Genomic DNA, 26552 nt, shown 5'->3' on the forward strand with positions numbered 1-26552 from the left:
CGCAGCTTCTTCAATTACAACTTCCCCAGCCCCATCAGCCTATTCATGAGCCATTTTTTGGAGGAAAAAAACAAAATAAAAAGTGCAACATGTACATAATAACAACACTTTTAGAATGTGATGCTGTAGGCAGAACAGGCAGCTAGCTGATGTGATTCCGTACCAGCACTAATGTCTTCATGTTTGAACTGGCAGCACGCGACAGCCAGCCATGGAAAAGTCTAGTGACTTAGCATAATAAAAAATCAAAGGTGGAAAACAAAAATGCCACTGACAGAGCCCTAAGAAACAACATCCCACAATTTACCTTCGTTTGGGTAAGATCTGCTAAAGTTAATCCAAAACCACAAGATGGATTTTTTGTCTACCCAAAGGCACCTAGAGTGCCTCAGCAGCACAAAAAGCTGCAATCACTTCTGCTGGAACGGAAAGCATTTCCTCTTAACATTTGTTACATCTCGCAGAAGAGGACTGTACTGTTGCAAAGATAGAAATGCAACTAGAAGAGGCTGATGCTGCACGAAAAAAACAGATGAGACACCAAATTCTAGTGAGGAAAAGCTGGCTAATAAAATCTTGCTGCGTTCTTTTATGCTGTTTATTTTCTTACAGCCGATGAGTATATTTCTATAAAAGCTTTTCTGGGTAGAAGTGCAAGCACTCTGCAGTTGAGTTCAGAAGAGGAAAGTCAATCAGCTGATTCCCCAAAAGACACCCTGCTCCCTCAAGCAACACGCTGGAACAACAGGCTGGAATGGCCTAATTGGGGGCTGCTCAGCGTGCAAGCTGCTGGGATGCAAAATGTCTGCTGTTGCTTCCTGATCAGATCTTTCTCACGTAGGATATGATATTAGCAGTAATTTTATAAAGCTAACAGTAGCACAATCCCAAAGTTGAGTGCTAGAGCTCATTAAGTACTTACAGACATTCATTTAGTGTTTGTAGCTTTAACGCTCACAACTCGTACCTAAATACTTAATGAATCTTAGCAGCTTGAGCAATAGGCCAGTGCCACGAAATGCCTGCAAAATGAAATACGTGTCTGGGAAAAGCTCTATTGACTCAAATCATCAGCGTTTTGAAAAACTGAATCTTCTTACTTGCTTTCAAAGAACACTGAAACAGAAGTCAAGTTTGAAAAACCTTGTAAAAATTAGCAAAGGAAGTTAAGAAGGTAAAAGTCAGCAGTAAGTAATAAGAAAATCAGTACCAAGGGCACCGTAGCTTTCTAAAGCATTGCACCAATTCCACAAACCAGACGTTCCTCGTTGTTCAGTGTCCCCCAAGACTGTCAGTGTAGTTCACAAAGCAGCAAGAGCTCAGCAGGTGACTCACAAGTACATGAGAAGCCTGGCCACGAGGATTTACGCTGAGTACTTTTCACTCATATGCTTGCAATCAAGGAACAGTAAGGGACACCTTTAATTTCCAGACTAAAATACTGTGAAATTAAAGTAAGAAATATTAGCTGAAGAGCTAATTAACAAAATAAGGAAACACAGCATTGCAAAACACACAAACTGCCAGCTAACTGAGATAGTCTGGATAACAGTCTTACCTGAATAACAGGACCTTGCTGCTGCCCCTTCCTTCTAAGCACTGATTTAAACTCATATTTTTAACCTTTTTTTTAAGCACGAAGGGGAAAAAAAGAAAAAAAAAAAAAGAAAAAAAAAAAAAAAGCAAAACCAAAAAACATTACTGTGTTCTTTACAGTGTATTTGACTTGTCCAAGTCTTTCCAATGCTTAGCTGAGGCAGTTTTCCCTCAGGGAACCAAACCACCACCTCCTCCCGAGCACCACGTATGTCAAAGTCTATAACATTTCAGTAGCTGTGCTGCCCTGTAAGACTACTTGAACAAATATGAGATCAACCATAGGAAAGTACTGAACTACTCACTGCAGCAAGTGCCAATAATGCTTTCTGTGTTGTCATTAATCACTCCAATTATCCCGGCTACACATTTTAAGAAACTACTCCCACAATATTCCCTCTCTCCCACAGAAAAAAGCATTATCTGAGGGAAAAAAACCCAAAGACAGCAGGAGGCGTAAGGGCAATTATGACTGGTAACAACTCATTAAACGATGATTTGTGAACTGTTTTCCCCACTGTCCTCCCTACCAGAAAACCCTAATTCAAAACAGCTGGAACAAACAAACAAACAAACCCAGTAATAAACGACACCTTCAGACCTGGCTCTGTCTTCAGTAAAGCTGTGTGATGTCAGGCTGTGGCTCCCAGATGCACGCTTCCTTTCACTGACAGAAGAGCAGGCACAGTTACGCTGCAATGACTCTATAAGAGCTTATTTAAAAAATTCAAATCCACGGGCTGTTATCCACAGTGTTTAAAAAAAGGACACACGGTGCTATAAAAGCCATCTAGCTGTTGAGAAGAAAACACACATTAAATAATTTTTAACATGAAAAACCAAAACTGATGCTGTGCAAAGCCTACTACAGTAACACTGCTGGCTACGAAGATGCTGTCTTCACTATACACCCAACATGGGTTAGCTTGGGTGATGTGTGAATTGAAGAGGGATCCAGCACAAGCAACCCTTTCTCAAAATACATGACTTCAGGATCAGAACAGACTGTTCATTCCCCAAAGCAGGACAAAAAAGAATTGCAGAGGGGTGCAAATTCCCACACTGCCTGTGGTGCAGCTCTGACAGAAATACCCTTCTACTGTTTTCCTTCTACCAAGAGCCAACTCACAAGAACAATTTTTGGAAACACAATCCAGCCTATTGCCATTTACCTCCACATTACCAAGCGTGTGGGTTTTTGGTTTAGCTGCCAGACTGGATTCTCCTTCTCCATTGTTTTTTTTTCCCCCTAGAAATCAGAAATCAATCATTTCCATTAAGAGATGAATTTAACTCTGGGGAGAACAAAACGTGACTTCATTGGCTCCTACTCTGATGCAAGAAACAAAGTGTACATTTTCAAAATAATCACTACTAGTAGAAAACTTTATTACACAGTCAGAGGACTGCCACAAACTGGTGGGTAGTTTGTTTCTTTTTAAAAAGGAGTATTCAGGGTAGAATCTGCAAGCTCATTTATGGCCACTAAACCACAACGTCAATGAAACATGTACTATTTTTCCACAGACTTCAAAGTTCTGATATCTCAGAGTCATATTTTGGATAACGTTTACTTGCTTTACAAAGACCGTGTTTTGGAAGATTAAATGAAGGCTAATCATTCAGGAAATGCTATCTAGGTGATGTCAAGGAAACCCAAACAAAGCAAGAATCAAAGTTTTTATGCATAAAACACATGTATAAAGCATGTTTCCCTTTTTTACAATCATATTATTTTTCTGAGTAATTTCAGTGACCAAGAATTATTCCTGTCAAGGATGCAACTTTGATAGTCCCATTCCTTTTATCTCTTTGTATTATCCCACCTAATAAATTACTTGCCCAAAGACCAAAAGAGCTTCCGTATGTAAGGTCTACTTTAGGCTACATTGTCAATACCACACAATGTCATATTTTGACCAAGACAGATATTAAAATCAATTATTGCCAAAAGATCATGAAAGCTTCAAATTGTGCCTCTATCATTTTAAAATATAGACCGTAAGTGACATTATGAAACACCATACACTGACAGTGGTCCCTAGCTGATTAACAGATACCCAGAGAAGTAAAACGTCTCCAAGAAATATACCAAGATGTTGGGTTGTTTTGTTTGCTTGTTTTTTTTTGTCATTCGACCTTCATCCATAGGAGACAGAGGTGTAGGAACAGATGGGAAGAAAACACTCAGTTCTGAGCCAACAGTGCTTTCAGTTTAGTCTTTCACACACACCCCAAGCACCCAGAACATGTGAACTGTGCTGTAACCAGGAATAAGGTAACAACGCACCAAAAGCATTCTTAGTGTGTAAGTGCCCGCTCACAGGGAATGTGGCTCCCCCGCATACAGTACTACAGTTTGCAAGCTTACTGCTACTTTGAACTTGCATTTGCTGCGTTTCATATACTCATAGGTCTGAGAGAATTAACATTGCTGCAGGCTCAGTGTGCCTGGGACAAGCTTCTATTGAGAACTCCTGGTATAGTCCAAACGACATCTCTAGATTGTGCAGCACCTCTTTTACCCAGTTCATACACAGCTTTTGATACAGCTCTTAAACACCAGTTTACTTGCTTTCTTAGGAATACCTAAAAAGGTGAGTTATTTTCAAAATTAGTACAAAGTTAAAAGAAACTCAAACAAGCTACAATCTATTTAACTCAAGCACAGCACCGCCAGTAGTTTCACACACACTATTTGGTGTTTCATTGTTGTTTTTCCTTTCACTCTTTAAGGCAGTGGTTTCCACAGGTCAGTTCAGAGGATATAAAGCATGGTCCATGGCAATTCATGTTGCGACTCTGTTTTTCATTCAAGGGACCCTAATCCCCAGCCACTACTTGTTTTGTTCAGGGCTCCAGAGTTCAGGAGATCGGCTTGACAGGCTCCCTTCTGGCACAGAATGCAGCTGGCACATTTTCTATCAGGACCTCGTTCTCATTTATGAGATGGTTCAAATTGTTCTTTTGTTGTGTTTTGTTTTGAATTAGCCTGCTATTCAAAGGTCATCAAGTTGGCAGGAACCTGAAAACAAGAACACAAATAGCTGATGTTACTTGGGTAGTAGCTACTTACACCCTGGTGTCTCACAGACCATTCAACCTGTTGGAACCTACCTGGTAATGCTCATTCTGTCAAAAATAAACAACAAAAAAAAGTGGTGGGGGAGGAGAGTGAGAAAGCTGGGAAATGCAACCATCATTAATACAGTCAGTACAAATCAGTACAAGCATACTTTCAGTTGTACAGAATGCAGGAATCAGCAAAATACTAAACCATTGCATTTTTATCATTTTATCACACGGCCTCAGATCTTATCAGCTCTGATGAAAATTAGCATTTCAAGTTGTTGACAAAACAACTTTAACATGATAAATCTCAAGACTGAACCGCACAAGCAGAACCTTCTCACTTGAGTCCCACGAGCTAGGAAATATTTGGCACAGGTCAGTGACTGATGTAGGCCCTCCAGCATTTCTAGGGCTAATTTACAAAAACAAGGCATAAACACTTGGCTGGGCTTTTCCCACAGGAAGCCTGAATGTGCAATGCAGACATCACTCCCTCTCATGAATATTAAAGGTAGCTTGCATTACATAGCATACGTCCCCATTTTCTCCTTATCAGGAATTTGCCTGACAGCAACAAATTCTGTTTACTCAGGGTGCTAAAAAGCCACTGCATTCCCAATGACTGTCAATAAATGCACAGTCTGGTCAGGTTTGAAGCAGATCATTTCTCGCCTTGCATTTAACTGCAGAAGCAGAAATAGTAAATGGGTTAAAACTACACCTTTAAAAATTGTTATATACAATTAAAAATTATCTACATTAAAACAGTTCCCAATATTATTCAATTTGGTAGACGTCCATACTCTTGTTTAAACATTCAGTCTTACACAGTCATACCCTCAATAAGCAACGATCTGTTTTAAACAGACCTGTAAGGCACCTCCATAGGGAAAGCGCTAGTCAGGGGGACAAATCAAGATCAGGAGAAATAATTTAAAGGATTTTTTTTCCCCAAAAAGGTTTTTAAAAACTCATTTTTGCTTGTTAACCAATCAATCTGTATTGCCTGATGTTTGCAGGAAGTGCTGCTTCTGTGGGAGACTCATTAGGAGTAGCTATTGCTGCAAGAATGCTGGTTGTACAACCACATTCAGACATACCAGAAAACAAAGTATGCAACATGTAACAGTAACTGATTCTGTTGGCCTTTTAGAGGTAGTTTTCTTCATGACTCGTCTCCATAACTATAGAATTGCCATTTTAAAACGAGTAGTGGCAAAAATACTGTGTCTGAGACTGAGATTGGCCAGTATTTCTTCCATTTCCCAGCTTTCCTAATTGCTCTAATTGCTCAAGATTTTTCTTCATTACCACAGAAGCTCTGAGGATTCATTTCCAAGGAGACAAACAGGAAAGCTAAGCCAAGTCAATAAGCAGGTCAAATCAATGTCCAGGCTGCTCAGAGAAGATTGCTGTTCATGTGAAGCCATCAGTTACAGCTTGGTCCTCTGGAAGCTCAGTTAGATTTGAGCTTTTAACAGCGGCTATTTCTTTCTCAACACCTTGTTCTCACCTGTTGTCTGTTGCTTTGGCAGGCAGCACTCAGGTGTTTGAACCAGAGCATCGCATTCATTCTATTTCCAGCTTGAAATTTGTATGAATTTCCTAAGTGAGAAAGGTAGGGAGGAAAAAAAAACTTCAGGAATCACAACAAATACTACATTTAAATCTCATCTACAGTCAAAGAACTGAATTTGAACACTACGAAAGCATGTAATAGCAAAAGATTCTTGCAACTCTACACCTTGACTGCCATATGTGGAGAAGTTCAAGCAATTGTCTGACACAGCACAAGGAGTCATAGCTTGTCTGCCTTCCTTTTGGGCATTTTAGATTTCAACTAACACCAATGTCGGCTGGAAAAACAACAAAACATTTCGCAGAATTAGATAACAAAACCACGTTTTTGCTCAGTGCCATTATTTCAACTTGATTTATCATCATGTTATTTTGCAGGACAGCACAGAAATGCACTCTAGAAAGCTTCATTAGAAAATCTTTGAAAATGATTCCTAAATCCACTGACATGACAGACTATTATTTTCAATACCTCATGTCAGGCAGTGCTTACCTGGATTCAGAAAGGCCAAGTATTACAGAATTGTTTCACGTTGCTGTTGCTGAGTTTAAGCTGATAAACTTAAACTAGAACAGACACTCAGAAATAAAAAGCACTTGGACTGAAGGTAAATAAAGTGAGGAATCTCAAACTCCTTTATCATGACTGCTCGTAATGCTCTTTGAGCACAGTTATAGAAAAATAACCATTTCTTCAGTTTAATCTGAAGCCAGGGCACTCGCTAGGATGGAATAAAGGAATTTTTTTTATTCCCTCCCCCTCCCTCTGGCTTCCCAGTGCAAAATAGTGAATTTTACTGTTTTTCCTGGCAATGGCACTGCATTTGAATAGCTGTTTTGTTTTGTGGTTTGTTTTTCATTTGGAGGGGAGAGGGGCCTGGTCAAGCATCTGGTGTTAGTGGAATAGCAAATGCTTTTCATAGCTACTTACATTTTCGTGTATGTGAAAATGCCTCTAAAAGACCAAACTAAATATAGTTTACAAGAATGAAGATGAACACTTAAAATAAAAACACAAGTTGTTTGGACAGTACTTAGAACATAATGAAGACTAAGGGACGCATGTTAACCTCAACAAAATCAGTGTTGGGAACCACCGTGCCCTTGGTGTGAACGCTGCCTACCTTTCTCAGAATCTGTCAATAAGAAGAGATCTGGATGTTCAGGGTCATCTGCCATCATCACCATCCAGCCCACGACTGACACATTCTTGCTCGGGGTGGATTTGAACTGAAAAAACAAGCAGAGATGTAAACCAGCATAAAGCCTTAGCCAGACTGATCAACCACACAGCACAAGTATTCAAAAGAGCAGTTTCCTCTCAGTGTCACTGTTAAAGACAAAAGACTATCATCAGAGGGAGCGTAGCACTTAATTTTAAATGAATTTAACTCCATGTAGAATTCATGAAAACGGAATTTACCACACAGAATTAATATAGAAAAAAAGTTAAAGGAATATCACAATCCATGAAACCAAGCACCCGACATCTAAACCACACCACACAGACACCACAGCATTCCTCATCATGTTTCTGCTTGTGCAAATACACATCATTAAGAAATGCACTAAAAAATGCAAAGTCATTCCCCCCCACTTTTAACAAAGAAAAATCTAACTAATCCGTGCCACAGCTATTCAAAGTGAGCATGTATGTTCCAGTAAGTAAGACACTTTTATTGACAAGATATCCAGAACGACGGGGTTTTCCTGCCTCAGTTATCACTCACAGGTTGACATAACTTGTCATGCTCAGACATGGAGGTACAACTGTCTCTCCTATGCTTCTTCCCCTCTTTACAGCTTCTTTATTCTACTCTCCCTCTCCTTTTCATCCAGCTGGGCAATATTATTTTTTACTTCTCAGTACTCTTCTCTCAGCTCCAGGCAACTTGCCCATTCAGTCCCACCTTGGCCATTTTCAGCTTCCTTCTCCCTGGTCATCTTGTTATTAAGTAGACCCTCACAGCTCACCTCCCATGGCTTGCTCAGACACTCTTCTCTCTTCAATATCTATAATTCATTCAATTTCCCTCAAGCCTTCAGTTGACAGATCTCCTCTTCCCACATTCACAGACTTTGCAATAAGTCCCTGCACTTCTCCCCTTTGCAATACTTCACCTCTCCACTGTGCCCACAAGGTCCAACTCCACCCTATGTTGCTTGTTATCAGATGCATCCTCATCCCAGCCTTGTGAAATCTCTGTTCTAACCTCTTCATTAGCACAGTAATTTTGCCCTCTCTTTAATTACGGGTATTTTCAGAAGCCATACATCTTAAAACAATGTCACGGACATTCTCAGTTATTAAAATGAATTTATAATTCTGGAATACTTTTCGTGTTAATTTCTCATAGCAGATTTACAGCATTAAGCATCAAATCTCTTCTGTATCATTTTCGAAATAATACTGTTTAACTGTTACAAATCATGTAAAAAGGGAACATTAGCAGGAATGATTCCTTTGGTTAATTAGTTTGAGAGTATCACACATTATAGCAATATAATGTCTGTATAAGCTCACCCACCTGGGACTTGTCCAACACCCTACATTTTAAACCACAACTTAAAACCATGGTTTAAAATACATTAGAACTTTAAATGAACAAATGTTTGGTCAATGCTTGAAACATGACAAGTATTTCAACCAAGTACCAAATAATTTAGGCGTCCACCCTCTATCTTCTAAACACAGCATTTATGTACCATCATCATTATGTTGCCATAGTGACACTTGCAGGAACCATTCCACAACATTCCTACCAGTCAAGTTCAGCTCCGCTATTTAACCATCAGTGGAAATAGCACTGGAAACTTTGAACAGATGCTTGAAAAGATAACTGTAAAAAGGATCAAGACTGTTCTTCCAAAAGAGTTGCCTGTTAAACTTCACACGGATGGTTTCTTTTGATTCCACTATGGATAAAACTGTGGGAAAAGACCATTCCTAAGAAAATCCGCAGATCCACATATACTGAAGTTTCAAGTCATTCTACTGCTTCTGGAAGGTAGACATGCTTGGTAACAGCTCATGAGGTTAAGAAGTTACATAGCTGTATCATTACATTTATGGCTGGATAACAATTTCCATATACATTCAGGACTTATGGACTCCAGACATTGCCCTGAAAAATAATAAGATGACAATTTACACTATAAAGGGATTTGCAAAAGCAAACTTCAAGTAGTCCAACAAAGCATTAACAGTTTCGTTTTACCAAAGTGGAAATCTGTTCCACTAAGAACTGCATCCATTTCTAGAGTGTCATTTTAAATGACACATTTGCTCTTTCCTACCTCAGTCATATGTTTCATTAATAGATCTGCAATATGCAAAAAGAACACACGCCTGAAACTGCCAGAGCTTGCTTGTTTCATTTTCACTGCCATCTCATGAATGCTCAGCACTTTCAGAACAGTAAGTTAATCACAATGCCTCTCTGGGAAGTAAAAAGCTCCACACAAGGAAAGCATTTCCTGCTAGCATCAATCCATCATCACATGAAGCACACGTCAATTTTCCATTCCTTTGCACTGCTGGCTTTGTATTGCATGTTTACATAGTTCCCCCAAGGCAGTTCATTCTCCAGTGATGCATGGAGCCATGCTAACAGCAAGTTTGCTTTGTAAATGTGAAGGGAATGAAAGCTTCATTGTGATTTAATGTTCCTGGTTCCTCAGCTTTTTTTATACACGCCACTGGAACGAAACTCCTATGATATGCATAGAAAACCATAGCTCTAGTGTAAGGCTTCACAAAACTAGACTTCCTGTTCTGAGCTCAGAAGTATTTTTACTTAAATCTTCAAATCAAAAATTCAACCTCCTGTTGAGCTAATATTCAGGTCACACTCTCAGCCTCCGAGCAGGGAATAACAAGTTTTCTAGGGTGCCAATAAGTGGGCATAATCCTGAATACAAAATGCAAGGGAAAGCTTGGAATGAACAACAGTTCATTCTTGAGTGAAGGCTCAGAAAGTCTCTGTTGCTTTTCTGAATACCTACAAACATAGAAAAATCTTGCCGGTTTCTGTGACAACATAACATGCATGAGAGATTTTCTATCTCAATCATTATGAGCAGCTTTTGATGGATGTACTCACATTTCTCCAGGAGAATACTTTCTTCTACTTTAATACTAATTTTAAGTTGTCTTTTTTTACTATCATCCTTTTCTAATGCAGTGCAACTACTGGTTTGACCACAGATGTGTCTTTGTTGCTACCATTTAAACTTACAAACACTCCTCTGAGCTCTGAAGTCCACATGTTCGATATGGACAGTTTTCCATTGCTGTAGTAACAACTGAAACCTGCTCCTTATTTAAAATACAAAGGTCATTATATCTATTAGTCTGTGGATGCAACACAAGAAAATCAGTCTCATCCAGGTATCTACAGTACCCTTTAGAGTAAATGCATATCTACAGCACATCCTACACTGAAATACTCTTTTGCCTTTGACCACAGAATGAGAACAGGCTTGCCTGTGTTTAAAAGAGGGTGATTTCTTGGCCATTTTGCAAGATTACATGCCATTTTTATGAGGTAATTTTCCAAAGAGGTTGGCTACTTAAAGCTTGGAACTGCCTTCATTGTCAGTGCATTCCAAGTCCTGAGTCTCAGTTGCCTGAAGCAAAAGCAGCAGCATAGTCAAAAGCATGCCTGTAATCAAGACATATGTGCCACAAGAGCTCTAGCCAGGAACTTTTATATAGCAGATTAACTATTGTTTGTTTCCAGCATTCCCTTCCACATCACCAAACCCTGGGCAAGGAAGTTGCAAGGACAGATGTTTACATGACAATGGTAAATGTCTAGAATATTTTAGCTAAGTAAATCTCAATGTATCAATATTAGAAAAAAGAAAACTGCTTCCCAGTAGACAGCATCACTCCTTTAATCCATTTAATATGGACAGTTACAAAACTCTACCCAGATCTAGCCTCCAAACTCTACTTTGCAGAATGAATCTCTGGGGAATATAAGTGGACAGTATTTGCATAGCTGATGTATCATTATGTGCTCACTATCTACGGCTGGCAGAACATCTACAATTTATTCTACTTCAATTAAACCTGCTTTCTGAAATTGTAGACAAACGTGAACAGGGGAATGATACTTGAGAAATCCTCTTCAGAGACTCAGAATAAAAGCTGAGCCTCTGAACGATAACCCTTGAGTGAAACTGATATCCCAGCCACCAAAAGCTGTACTAGAGTAAAGTAAATTAGCTGAACAAAGTTCCTGACCATCTATGATTAATAAATACGTTTAATAAAGTGGAGCCCTTCCACCTCCTCTGCCAACCTCCTACAGCAGTTATTAGGTAAGCTTTCACCTTTGTTTCTCCATAAAGACTGTACTCAGAGCTATAATAAGCTCCTAGGAGCAGGAGTACACATGTATCCACCGTGAATGATTTGTTTAAAATAAATGACAGCCCAAACTGTAGCTGATAGGTATCATATTATTTTAATCATCCCTGCACCTGAGCAAGCAAATCAGAGACCTGGGCTTCCCAACGTGCTTTGCATCTGTGAGCAGAACAAGTTGTGTTCACTGCCCTCAACAGCTAAAAGCAAGACATCAGTTGTGCACAGACAAACTCAAGGCAGTACTGGACAATTCAGTCCAATTACACAGAAACAGCCAGTGAAATAAATACATAATTAAACATATAATTAAGACTAAGCCAACGTGCTCCAGCAGCCATTTCTCTCTGCTACCACTACATTCCATCTCCCTATCCTAGGGACTCTATACTGCTCAAACTCAGCTCAGTGCTCACAGCAGTCAGAAGCACACCAGCATTATCATTTTGAATACGTCCTAGCCTCAGTCTTGGTTAGTAGTCTGCTAGCTCATCCTCTGGCAAATAAATAGGGGAAGAAAAGAATGTGAGATGTTTAGCTTCTTAGACACTACTCTCAGTTTGCTAGCAGTTCAGTTGTTATAAGCATTGCAACAAATCAGTGATTTGGGAGATAAAAGTCAGCTCAGCAGATGGACCACAAACATTCAACACCTTGACTTTCCAAACACCATTACCAGCCACACAATTCTTCCAAGCTCTCTAAACCCACGTCATATAGATTGTTTTAAATTATTTAGACACAATCTCAAAATAACTTCTGAATGAATAGGTACAAGTATGGTAAACTCCTCCATCATTCAGTAGTTTAACAGACAGTGGACAGGAGAGACTTCTAAGGTGCACGCTCTGTTCTTGAAAGAAAACAAGATGTAATTTTGCCATAAGGCCTAAAGGCATCACATCGTTTACAAGAGCACAAAGTCTGACATTACAAGTTTCTTTTCCATTCCTTTGTGTTTCCAAGAAGACTAGCAACTAATTGTTAGTGATATCATGCCAGCATCAGTTTTCTCTTGGTTCTTTTGCATTTGCTTTAGTAATTCACAATTCTGCTCATAACAGTTTACAAGTCTGCACTTTCCAAATACATTTACTTTGAATAAGGCAGTCCTTCCTTATGTTTTCCACTGATAGCAGAGGTAAATGCATTCATTCAGATGCACTTTTCAGAAGGCACTCTGGAGACAGAATGCTTGGCTCACAGGACTTTGGTCAGACCAGCAGTGCCATTCTTAACTAACCAATTAGGGAGGATATGTTAAGCTTTCACCTAAGCAATCAAAGCTAGTAGGGCCGGGGCAGATCAATATGACAAAGAAACCTTTCTACCAATAATTAGCCAATATTAAATTACTTTGAATACTAGAAGACTGCTTCCTAATTATTTGCTTTCAGTATAAAGTGGAAAACACTCAACTGCTTTGTAGATTAAGACAATAGATGATACAAGCTTTCCAAATGGAGCAGAAAACTCAAATATTCAGGACCCTACAAGTCAGAAACATTAAGCTTCAAATCTTTGCCCTCTGAACAAAAACACGTTAGGATTAAATCCCTGTATTTTGCACTAAAAATCAAAAAGACAGTCCCCCTTCTAGGATCCTACAGCACATCTCGGTTTCTAAAATTACATAAACTTTATGCAAAGCAAATGTTCTTCGGTGACAGTTGTCATAAATTAAACTGAAACACTGGCCAAGGCAACTGTAAGTAATGGTTCCAAGTAGCGAATGAACTTGGAAAAAGACTCAAGTATCTCAAATTTTATTCAGTTTCCTAGCAGAATCTCTGGCACATCCTCTTCCATTATAATTAACCAACGAGAACAGAAGTGCACTATGCACATCATGACATCCCTGGAACGGCAACAGAAAATTCATTTTATTACTTTCCCATATAAGCAAAGTATTTCTAGATTCTTTCAAATGAAGCTGCAGCAGACGAAAAGAAAGCCAGCATCATGTGATATGCCAGCTCTTTGTGTAACGTATGAAGTGTTCTGTAGTCACTTGTAGTTCATGAGATGAGATGGAAAAAGAAGGTAGTCTCATTTACCACATGCATGAAATTGGTTGAAATCAATGCATGTTTAATGCCATATCTAATGATTTCTCAGTGACTTTCTGGCTTTCAAGTAGCAAACTCTTGCAAGATTCAGAAATCATCAGAAGATATGTCTTCTACCTTAAAAAAGCAGGCAGACCTTTCCATCCAAAGATGTACAAATTCACGGCATATGCAAAGCAGATGGTTCCTGTAGTAGCACATAAGCACGCATGATATTTTCACTAGGGCATATCTGTACAAGATGAACCGACTGACTGGAAAACAGGATAGTACTCACTAGAAATCACATTAAACACTTATCTCAGGGTTTACATCAGGAAGTCACAGTCTAATTTTGTTAAATGATACTGAAATGTGCCTGTTTTACATACATGTTTTCTCTCTGTGGCCTTCAGAGATTTTGCAGCATAGTAAAAGAGTTGGGTTCCACACAACGCTACCCAGTATTTTGTCCAAGACGCTACCTAGGAAGAAAGGGGAAAAAAATAAGCATAATGTATAAAAGAAATGTTAAAGCATGCTTGAGTATGCTGGGCCCTTCTCCTTTTCATTTTATGCACAGCCATAAAGCTGTCCTTTGACACGAATACCTATTTTGGTTTGCAATTAATCAGGCATTTGCAGTGCGATCACTAAGAATTTTTACCTACCAATAAACTGTAAGGATCCATCTATTGTTCAGGAAGATGAAACATGTTCATCACCTTTAGAGTTATCAGCATTTGCACATAATTTTAAGCTGCATTATATTTCTCTTCCACTTCCTACATCATGGGCATATCCTTATAAACCAAATAAGCCCCTAAACAGAAGAATGCAAAATCTACCAGTGACCTTAACCTTTATCAGCAAGGCAAAGGGGAACTCAGACACTTAAATCAACTGCATCTTTGCCATTTATTGTATTTATAATTGTGCAAAGGAAGAAACTGAGAAATTGAGGGCTTTCTTTTTCATTAAATAAGTACATAAATAAATCTTACTGTGGGTTTTTTGCCTTCTTTCAACAAAGTCTTCCTCCTGAGAACTCCCTGAATAGTAACTGCTCCTGGATACAAATGAACGGCCAAATCTTCAGATTCTAGAGAGCTGAAAGGAGCATGTAAAAAAGTGTGTGAAAAGAATGTATTTTCCTAGCAAAGTTCTCCAATCATTACCTAAAGCTACTGCAAACATCTGTATTTTAATTTATAATTGCCAGCTTCTTATATATTAGACTTCCTTGTGGAAAAAGATTTTGGCTGTTACAAGGAATTACTGCAGTGGAATTTACAGTCACAAGCAAAAGTGATCTGAAAAATTAGCCAAGCAGGTCATCTTTAATTAAAAAAAGAAAAAAAGAATTAAAGCCTTGAACAACTCAAATTCAAGAGCAATTGATTTTAACTGGCAAACATTTGGAGTACTGTTGTTCTCTGTGTTAAAACATCTCCTTCAGTCCTTGCAAGAAAGATTGTGAATTTTCTGCTGTTTTTGTTAGAAACACGTGAATCATTAGCACATCAGAAAACAAAGCAAAAGCTCAAACATGCACAATCTTATAAATATCCAAGAGCAAGAACAGTGAGCAGGAGCAGTAATAAAGAACAGAAACCCAAACCACAGCTTTAAGGTGTTTTAATGCCCCTGGTGTGCTCCTGATCTAATGCACATAGGATATAGGAGCAAAGGGCAAAAACAAAAGCCAGCTACAGCACTCCAAAATGAAACTTAGCTTTACTACAGTTATGAAGCTGACTGGAGCATAAAATATTTTCTATCAGAAAAATTCACAACAAGAATCATTTCAGTAGATGTCAATCAGAGCACACAACTCAATGCTGAACCCAGCAGCTTTCTGGAAAAGCCAAGAAGTTATGCAGTGTCTGAAACTTGGTTTGAAGTAAGCCAGCATTTGCTGCTTTGTCCATCCTATACTTGTACCTATTCAAAGTGAACTGGAAATCCAGCAAGCCTTTTCATTGCAGCACCTACTGAGGATGAAGATGTGGAGACAATTTTGGACATTGATGGGAACATGAGTTTAACTCAGTGAGACAATGCTTGCTTCTTAACATGAAAAAATGCACAGCTATCTGCCATTTCTTTCCCAATTACAGTGCCACACAGCTGCAGACAATGTTTAATTACTCAGAAGAATCAGCCATATTACTATATCAGCTTTCAAAGAACACTATATATTATACAGAATTGGGGCCAATTTTCAGGCATTGCTCAGTTTAACCATCTCACTTGTTTTGGGGAAAAGGAATTCAATAAATAACCTCTAGCAAAGAAAACATTTTGAGTGCTATGGCCATTAGCACAAGAAGGAACTCTGCTGTCTGCAGAACTACCAACACTACTACACAGTGGCACGCAGTTAAAAAAAGCTACCAATGGTAAAATACCTTTAAGCATGGATACAGAGACCCAGTGGTTCAGAATTGGGATTTGCAGACAAGAATGAACAAAACCCCTTATGATGATACAGATCAAGTCACAGAAGGAGAAAGTTTTAAGTCTGAAGAAAAAAGGTCTTTACCTTTATTTATTTGGACATGTGAGTTAAAAAGAGAACATCAGAAAACACCACTTAATTATTAAACCAAACCAAATCACCAACACCAGAGGGAAAGTCTGACACCTCTGTGTGCAGTGGGGATTGTACCTGCTGGCCTTCATGTGGCCTCGATAGCCATTTCGTGACACTCTTGTCCCCGGACCGAGAGAATGGTACAACCTGTTCCTGTTGGATTCCATTATAAATTGTATGTATTACATATACTTTTATTCACACAAACAGCACGACTGCTAAAACAGCTTAGTAATTTTCTTTTGCATCTGTATCACAAAGCCAATTCTTCCACATAAAAAACAGGATGATTTTATTTACAAAAACACATGCAGGGGTAGATACCATGCCTTTTATTTGAATAGGTGTTCACTTTGTCAACACTCATAATACTGAAGTGTTTTATAAGCTCTGAAGGTGACTGCTGAGAGAAAAGCCTGTATTTACTGCTTAGAAACTGCATGTCTATAAAGAAGGCATATTAATAAAACGTTGATGTCTTAGAATTTTGACTAAGATGTTACTACAAAAAAGAACACATTTCTAGTTCTATGAGTAGAGACACACACACACACACAAGCTGTTGGGTTGAAGGGAATCAAAAGCTCTACCAAAATATGTTGAGAATAACTGACCAACGCCGTCTTAATTGTTCTTAAGATACACTGAAGGAAACCAGGATTCATCTAAATTCTCCAGTTCACATCAACGTTCAACTTTACACAGAAGCTTCACATTTTAGAACCCACAACCTGATCTGCACTGTTATCCAGGATTTGTGTTCTAGACCTCCATTTCAAACATTGCTTTGCTTTACTGAAAGTTGATTTTCTGAACTGAAAACATACGGAATTGCATTTACATCAACAGAAATGTCTGCTTTGTTCGTCCATTTTTTTTTTCCTAACTAAACAAACATACTATGCTGAAATCCTATTCTGCAGAAAGCGAGTGGTTAAGAACATGACTGAGAAACTTACAAGCAATACCTCTTACATACACAAACCTAACAAATAACCTACCACTCGTCAGATATGCTTTGCATTAGCTGCAAAGTTGCATTTATAGGGACAGGAGAGTATAGAGAATGGGCAGCCTAAAAAAGTAACACTGTTGTGTTCCAATCCAGATTCAGAACAGCAGGCAAAAAAGCCCTCAGAAGTCTTACCAAAGAGATATAGTAAAGGTCTACAGAATTGCATGAGAAAAATAATGAGCTCATCATTGCTGTGGTTTTCTTTTGAAACCAGATGAAACATTTCTTCTGTTGCAAGAGGAATCACCAACACATTACTAATGAATTACCACCTACAGATAAAAGATACCTTAGAATGTATGAAACATTCTTTGTTTTTAAAGTACATCCAAGATTTGGACAAATTAAAGAGTAATTAAGATGAAAGAAAACTTGTAATTGAGCTGTATATATATGCACACAGCTGTTTCACATGCAAATAAAGCAAGTTTTCTTCTTAACTTTACATTTCCTTTTTGTATAACAAGGAGGGCATCACTCTTGGATTTAAGCTACATAAGGTAAATCTACTCAGAAACACTCTGGCTGACAACTAATGAGAATGAAGTGGCATTTCATATACTACCCTTAAAATGATACACTGCCACAACTGGAAATTAAGTTCTTTGGAGTAATTTTGATTAACTTAAAGGGACGATCCAATGCTGAAAGCTCTCTCAAGTTTCAGAATAAGTTTACTCTTAAAAGAACAAAAAGCCACCACAGAGACTCCAATTCTCCTCCCTTCTGCATTTTCCAGTTAAAAATATCTGGAGGGCCAGAAAAAAAAAAAAAGACAAGGATTGGGTACTACATCCCAATTTGCCAGTACCAAACAATTCCAGACAGCTAATGGTCATGCCTTGATTAATAATTCTTTTAAGAGTGGTAGCCAGACTGATAAAGATTGCAAGGATGTTCTTTCTAGTGATCGTACCATCTTAACATTTGCATTTCAGCTTATTACTTGAATTCACAACATGCTTCAGCATCTTATAAACCAAAGCACAGATGCAAGGATGCTGCATACCCAGGAATTTCACATTTTCTGAATGTCTGTGAAGAAATCAATCCTTGCTGGAAGCAAAGGAAAGATCTTGTCATCAAAAACATGGAACTTCCAGTGGAGTTACTAAAGTGCCCTACTCAGGAGGAAGGAAAATACTGAAGGAATTGGGAATTTAGAGGACATCTTCTGGCATACTCATGTTGGACATGAAGCAAAACTTCTAGTTAGAAGTCATGGCCAGTCAGTTTCTCCTCACAACGTGGATGAAAAAAACCTTGCTTTACCTCATAGGCTCACACAAACAATTCTGGAGAGTGCTGCTGTTCTCTAGAATCATGAGATACACACTGAGACTCACTGAATCACTCACTGCATCAGAGAGCACATAAGAGTTACACATCTCTTTTCTGACCCAACCTGGAACGTTCTTATTTCTTACCTAATGAAACCTTAAGGATGTTTCCTCACGCATATAATCATATTTACAGCATGAGCTATTAAAGTGTTCACCTTTGGCACATCTTCAAAAATCTCAGCCAAAAAGTAACACAACTTGAATTGCTTAAATAAATTCAAGTAGAACAAAGTTTGTGATGCAGTTCCTGACTACAAGTCTCTTCAATGAAAAAACTTACAACAAGCACGTGTCATAGCATGGCAAAAATCATCCAAGGCAGTTCTGAAGCTGATGGATAACCTGAAATCAAGTTACCGTAGCAAACTAAGCACTTCATGGCACATCTTATGAAAGTTCTACCTTTTTCTATAAGGTGCAGCTGTTAGTCTTCTTCCACATTCTCAAAAGCCATGAGAAAGGACTAAATTGGGCAATATAGCCTGAGTATTTGCAGGTATTTGGGGCAAGATACTAATTCTGAACCACAAGAAGACGTAAGGTTTGTTACCGTGCTTTCCTATGTAACGGAGAGGCAAGTAACAATGAACTCCAGAGGACATGGGAGAAAAAACAAGTGAGGATGTCAATGACAAGAAAAAAAAAACCAAAAAGGAACAAAAACTGGATGAAGTATCTCAGAGAAAGCGAAAAATCAACAGGTTACATGAATACCATACACAAGATATGCAAACATATAAAATATATATTTCAATAATGAAATGCAGTTTGAGGCAGTTTTTCTTACCTTTCAAATGCTGGCCAAGAAGTCTCTTCACTGAGTTCAGAACCATCACTGCTACCTTGAAAAAGATAAGAATGAAAGATAACTTCATCATCTACAACTTAACTACTTCTAGTATGGCTGTTTCTCCTCAGACTATTTAAGATTAAATATGGAATGTACCTCACCAAACACTACAGTGAAAATGCTTAAGGGATTTCTTCAGAAACCTCACATTAAATTGCAGCAGAGATTAAAATGGACTGCATTTAGGTGCATGCAAAGAAGCTAAATATAAGGAATCCTAACAAGGACATTTTGAAAATGTAATGATGATTGTAAATGCTCATTTGTCTCATTAACAGAATATGCACTTTTAAAAGTATTTAAATACTGACAACAAGGTAGTGTCACATCTACTGCTCTCCAAAATGAAAACAAATAAGTTAACCAATATGTATACAAATCTGTGATTAGCTTTCCAGCAATCTGATGAAGTATCTGACAAATAACTGCTTTCTTTCATGGCTTTTAACAGCTGTTACAACAATTGTAACTACTTCTACCTATGCTGTTCAAGTAATTTCTGCAACTCTTTCAGTTATTTTTGAGGACTTATTGCTGAAGGAGCTCTTGTTTTGGCACTCTAACTTGAAAATTTGCTTGCTCTCCCACCTGGATGTATTAAATAAGTTATTTAGAATTACTTTCAAACAAACTTAAAAACAAACAACCAAAAACAAAAGCCAACATAAAACAATCTGAGTCAACACAACTTACTTAAAGGTTCCCATAGAGTAACAGGCTGAAAATAACAAGATCCCTGTGATTTCATGCAGAACAATCAGGAGGGCAGTTGTGCCCTGCAAAGTTAAGCATTATAAAGAAGTCTGGATATTTCTTGAGTAAATGCAGAATAAAGATGGAAGCAGTTCTCACACAGCAGGAGCAACGCAGTCAAGAGTGATGAAAATCTCAGCACTGGCTGTACCTCTCTCTATGCAAAAGTTAAGAGAAAGTACATGCCTTTACCTGCCAACCAACTTGCCTGCTTGCCAAACATTAGCTCAACATCCTACTAACATGGCCTAGTATAGCTCTCCACGGGATACTAGATTATTTGTCTCTCCTTGATTTTGCCCTGAAAGGAAAATCCTAACCTGCTTCAGACTAACATTAATGGTAACTTATACAGTGGAAAAAGCTAAGAGACAGAGTGAGGTCCTGGTGGAAATACTGGCTCCTAAGCCAGCCACAGACTGCAAGAAAGAGGAGTAGAAGACTCAAGAGGTGACTAAACATTTTCTAGATGTGTCTTTAATATTTCAGTACTTGCATGCTTCAGCATTTAACTACTTAGAAGTCACAGCAGCAGGGAGCTGCTGTACAGTTGATTTCCATCATTTCTTTGCCATGTTTGTGCAGACTTCATACTTCTTGATTGCTCACCCTCCATGTGGAACAGCAGATCAAAACAAATCCTTTAGATTTGTACCTGTACTCTGTGCTGTCTCTTGTTTTACAACAGCTGGGTTGTAAAGGGGCTGGTGGCACAGAAGCATCTTAAACAAGATTGCAGGAAAAACAGTCAGTGTATATGGCATTATCCAGCAGCTGTGAGGACTGCACATCTAAGAGCCACTGTTACTATAGCAGAGTAAGAGTTCTTACTCCAAGTAACTGCACACAACAAATTCTGTATTACGAAGGTTTGGTTTTTTAATAAATATTTAAACAGGATGATATGTTAAAACTTGATCCAAAATGACGTTTTGATGCTAACTACATTGGCTCTGCTAAGAGAGTAATGTATCAAACACTGTGCAAAGTATTCTAACAAAAACATTTAAAAGCAAGCGCTGCTTTTAGAAATGCAAAACAAACTCCTGCTGAAGAGCTGGAACGTCACCTTTCAGAAAGCAAAAATCCTTGTGAGACATTCAGAACAGTGAGAAAGCTTACATGCTTCTGGGGGCTCAACCAAAAGGTTTCACTGATAAAGCAATGACACTTTTTAAAGCAATGTTAATTTAGAAGAAAGCAGAGTAACCGTCCCAGCTATGTGGATGCCTGTGTAGTTCTCAAAGGAGCTGTAACAAACTTGGGAACAGATGAGTTTTAGCTCTCAACTCTCTTTAACTCTTACACAGAACAGATCTAATGGGACTCCTAGATTCTAAGAAACTCAAGATTTTCTGCATAACAAAATACGTTAAAAAGAAAACTTCCCTCAAAAGAGAAAGATGCATTATATCCCTCCATTCAAAACAAAACAGAGGTGAAAGGAACTGTTTAACATACTAAAAATTAGATGCCTAGCCAAATTCTGTTTAAACATTAAAGTGCACTATTTAACTACCACCTCAACTGGAAATATTTCATTCATTCAGTACTTTAAAAATATATCACCTTCTTAAATTTTTCTCAAGTATGTACTCAATATTTGTTTTTTTTTCCAACAACCTCAAGCAGGTCTTCAGGTTAAACTTAACAAGAAATTCTAGGCAGTTCAAATCATTTCTATTAAGTAATCTTCTGCGTGAGTTCTGGTTTGATTTAAGAAACCATCTGACGCACACTGTTATCTTCCTAGTTTTCTTTATTGCTAATAACACGATTGCTACAGAGCAGGAAGGCCTTTTCCTTCCCTAGGGACTGGAGCAATTGCTAAAATGGGTTTTCACTAACTGCGCTGACAATCATCGGACAACCTCCCGGATTGCTTACCAGAGCTCCAGAACTGCAGCTGAGAGTACAGAAGTGAACTTGCTGTTTGCACTTCTAGATACACATACACACGCCTCTGCTACAGCCACCCAGAAAGCAAGGCTAGGCTTCCATTTCCCTGATAGGGAATGCCTATGCCATGGCATACCCATTCCCTTACACCAATCACAGCATCCATTCGTTGCTGAAAGTCTGAGGATATGGAACATTTAACACAGGCTTCCTTTATCCATAAGTTAGTCCCCAAAGTTAAACAGGTGTTAATATAAACAAACCAACCCCAAAGAGCTTAAAAAGTATTCAGGCTAAAAATTCTTTCCCCTTCTCAAATCTGCAACTGACACTCTTTTGGCTCCAGTCACACAGTGTTAGCAGAGCTCTAGTCACCATAGCCAGTGGCTGACCTGACAGAGCTTGAAACTCTAATTCAAACACACAGAATACTGATCAACAGGCCTGATTCACAATTGCTGCAGCATGGTACAACAGTCTAGCAAACACTATGGAGATGTACTTCGTGTCCTAAAAAAAATATGTTCTGCCTTGTTAAGTCTATTACTGTAACAAAATTTCTCAAGCATTTTAACTTGTTCAGTATCATGTACCGTATGATAAAGATTAAGGAGCTCAACATGGCTTTCTAATGACCAGTAATGGTGTTAAGACTGATTGATAACTCAATATGCTGCCAGAAAATCAACACACAAACATATAATGTAACTAATAAATACTTCAATCCAGATAACAGAAAGAAGCTAAAGGATACAGATGTGGCAAAAACAGAGGTTGTGCACAGCTGCACTGAGCACAAAACACACACAGTGAATGCCCCCTACCAAACAACATTAAGGACTGAGGAAGGCCAGGGGTGCTGAAAGTCCCTTTTCTCCACCCGAATCCATGCACCCAGATGCACATTTTTAGTTTAAAGTACTTCACAGCTCTGCTTTTTTTTTAAACCACGTCTCTAAGAAAGTAACAGTTCACAACAGCAGAAAAGGGGTAGCCAGAATTAGAGCAAGAGACTGGCACCTACATTCTTGTGTAAAAACAATAGGATAAAAGAAAGAAAACACTACTTCTGCCTAAAATCCTACCCAACTTCAATCTCCACCTGACTGCTGATGTCTCAGGAGTCCGAAACAGCTGAACAATACACGATGGGCTAAGATTCAAACACACATGGGCTGGGTAGAGTTCTTCCCTACTGTAAAGGCTGCCAAAAACCTGAAAACGTGTGTGCTGTATATCTACACCTATATTTCATTTATTTAAAAAGAAATGTAATCCCTTGCAGAATTCAAGTACTTCAAGATGGAGAATTAATAGAGGAATTCATTAAAACATTGATAGTCTTGTAAGCATTTTATGTCAGTTCAGAGTTGCCAAATGTACTGTTCCCACAAAGCTGTTTTCTTACATAATTTTGAATTAATTTCAAACACCTTTCTTAGACTATGGTATTAATTTCACTGATTGCATTAACATAAAGGCTCAAGTTATTCTTGACCAATTGGAACACACAAGTAAATGCAAATGCCTTAAAGATTTAGTTTTTTAGACCTTTCACCCTTAGCACTGCAGAGAAGGAAAGGTAAGGAAAAAAAAGGTCTAAGGAAGAAAAGACTGAAGTTAAAACTTCATTTGCATCCAAAGCTCTTACAAATATAATCTAGAAATGTGTTTTCTTTGAGTTTTTAAGCACCTAAAAATTTAACTCTCAATTTCAACTGTTTCTTTCTGTGGTCTAACTTCTATAACACTTAACTGGTGGATCCCTGAGAATGCATGGTTAAAAACCTGCTAGGCAAATTTATCTGGCATCTGGTATGCTGGCTGGTGTAAGAGGAGAAAAACCACACAGAAGCAATGCACAGAGAGGTAATTTTACACAATCCCTTCATATCTCCAGAATTATTTGAACAATTAAACAGATGCTGAATATAGCTTGGCTGAACTGTAGTAAGTGCTGGAAATCCCAGACTCCTATAAACATGAATGAAGGTGAACACTGCTGCAGGGATACCTGAAGACATTTGAGTATGTGAAGGAACAGGAAAAAAAAATGTATAAGAAAAATCAGTTTGTGCTGGAAAACTGTATTCTTAAGAAAAAAAACAACAAAACAACCTTAAGTACAAAATAAAGATTTACGCTATCTATGAATGTAATCATCATCTAACAACAACACCTTAATTTATACCCTCCTTTGAGATGAGATGGAATCGGTGGGCAAATTCAGGTAGACAGCTGGTAAAATTTCACAGGTAGTTCTTTCAGCCCAGCCTAGGGTGATGCTTAGACATCTCTTTTGAAAGAATGAATGGAGAGACCACATCAAAACAGAGGGATCACAGCCAGAACTATCTTGTAGCTTTAATGTCAACTGATAACAGGTTGTGCAGAGTTCTCAATAAGCTTCCACTTAAAAGTAAATGCATCTATCCTGGTTCACTGAAAGCAAAAATCCAAAGTCTTGTTCAGCAGAATCTGTCCATACTTTCATTTGTGTTAACCATCAAATTACCTTTGCAATCCAAAGGCCTGAAGTGCTTTAAGGACAAAAGTTAATAAGCTCTTTTTAGCCACCTCCCCCTTAAGAATGAGATGAATCATACCCTTGAAGATATCATCTCCACGTGATTGAAAACATGAATGTCAAACTCAGATGAGACATCTGTGTTGGTAACATTTCTGAACTCATGTAAACATTTCCAATTTCATATTGAATATGTCTGGTCTAGTGTTTCTTCTACTTAGGATATCAGCAGCACTGCTGGAAATAGAACTCGCTTTTGTTCAGATAAAATGGCAACTGAACCAGATGTACCCTGCTCTACAACAATGACACTGCAGCTCATCTCCTGATTACTGACTGAAAGCCTCTATCACAGATAACTGGACAAATCCAAATGGAAGAGTTTACCTCTTACCTATATGAAGAGGTGGTACACTGAAGAATCTTTGTTTAAAAATTGCTTTTCTGAACTGCAAAAAGAATACAGTCATTTATTGATAGGAAAGGCAACCAGCGTGAGGTCTGACAAAAACAATGCAGAAACTTGCATGCTCCAATGACTTAGATAAGGCATGTTCAGCCTGCAGGCCACACATGGCCCCACAAGATCATGAACTTAAACATTATTATGTGATTTTTAGTGATATTTTTCATGAGATGATTGTGTGTAGCTTGAGCACAGACTGCATAGGAACACTGTGCAGGGAGGGCACAGGGTAGTGCCAGTTCTTCTCATGTCTACCACGTACACTCAGTCAAAACAAAACCTACAGATGCTACGTTACATGTGCCTGTGCCACTTGGCAAGTAAAATGGAGTGACTGCTGGTAATATTTCAACCTACATACAAGTGTGCTTGCCTGTGAAGGCGTGTTTTTTGTTATTAAGCAGACATGTATGATTTAAATTATCAGGACAAAATGCTAAAGAGATTCTATGATTTGCAAAATGAAAAGTTCAAACAGCTGTGAGCATCAAAACAAAAGAGTGATTTAAAGCAGTAGTGAAATGGCAAAGTCATCATTAAGGCCACATTCAAGCTGCTGGCGTATCAGAAACAACAGCCGCATTTTGAAGACGAATCATTTATCCAAAAACTTAAGTCCTGTATAGGCTTTTATCTAAGAAAAGGCAGTCCTGTTTCCAGAGCTACAGGTTTAAATCCACATTTATGCACAGAGAGAGGAATAACACTCTTTTCAGTGCATACATTCAGAAGTTTTCTTGTCCATCTTTTGATGTTGTGTGGAACCTGGTAAACCACCTCTGCTGCAGCGACTGTACAACTTCCAAGTACTGAGTAAACAGACTACTTCAAACCTGATGGAGGAACCTAAGCAGTTTCAATTGACTTCTTTAAGTACTGCTGAGGCAGCAGTTCAGAATGCCAGACAACTAAGAGTTCCAAGAATTCTCCACTAGTAAATACTGCAAGCCTCTAGAACTCACTCTATATTTGCCTTTCTATTTTCCTTTATGTATTTATCTGTCTTTTGCATCACAGAAGTTTCTAAAATCAAGAGGTAGCAAAAGCACTGATGCTGAACTCTGTCAAAGACTGATAAAAAACTGAAGTATCTGAACACAGGGAGACTGGAGGTGGAAGAGAATGGAAGAGGTGAAGCTCTAATGCTGACCTACCATTACAAATCACAAATGGTGATCTACCACAGAGCACTTAAGGCTGATGCCTTACAAGTGATTTAAGAAAAAAAGTCTTCTAAAGGGGCAGTTTATTCCAGCTTTTAAGGGTGACTTATCAAGGAGACAGGGGCCATGGCTGATCTAAGCAATACAAAAAGTGTCAGAGATTGGAGCAAATAGGAAATCCCTGCATTCCCCAAAACACCTAGATGGTGACAGGTTCCAAACTGCACCATGTGAAAAACTGCCTGTCAACTATGGCAAACCTTTCCAGCTGA

At 38.4% G+C, this 26552-nt stretch overlaps 1 protein-coding gene across 9 annotated transcripts in view; it reads right to left on the reverse strand.

The window, feature by feature from the left end:
* Window positions 1–2964: 2964 nt before the first annotated feature.
* The window catches only part of RALGPS2 (Ral GEF with PH domain and SH3 binding motif 2), a 126470-nt gene continuing 102882 nt past the window's right edge, over window positions 2965–26552 (reverse strand). For 5 of the 9 annotated variants that reach the window (XM_072343892.1, XM_072343889.1, XM_072343888.1 and 2 more), the window contains exons 15-21: window positions 19410–19464; window positions 16340–16417; window positions 14673–14778; window positions 14061–14153; window positions 7371–7476; window positions 6182–6273; window positions 2965–4621 (exon numbers count right to left, since the gene is read on the reverse strand). In XM_072343892.1, the coding sequence (XP_072199993.1) occupies window positions 4592–4621; window positions 6182–6273; window positions 7371–7476; window positions 14061–14153; window positions 14673–14778; window positions 16340–16417; window positions 19410–19464 (560 nt within the window). In that variant the 3' untranslated portion in view covers window positions 2965–4591. The remainder of the gene's footprint in view (window positions 4622–6181; window positions 6274–7370; window positions 7477–14060; window positions 14154–14672; window positions 14779–16339; window positions 16418–19409; window positions 19465–26552) is intronic. The other 4 variants (XM_072343896.1, XM_072343895.1, XM_072343894.1 and 1 more) reach the window with 1 other exon arrangement.

This window comes from Excalfactoria chinensis, chromosome 8 (assembly GCF_039878825.1).
Source record: "Excalfactoria chinensis isolate bCotChi1 chromosome 8, bCotChi1.hap2, whole genome shotgun sequence".
NCBI lineage: Eukaryota > Metazoa > Chordata > Aves > Galliformes > Phasianidae > Excalfactoria > Excalfactoria chinensis.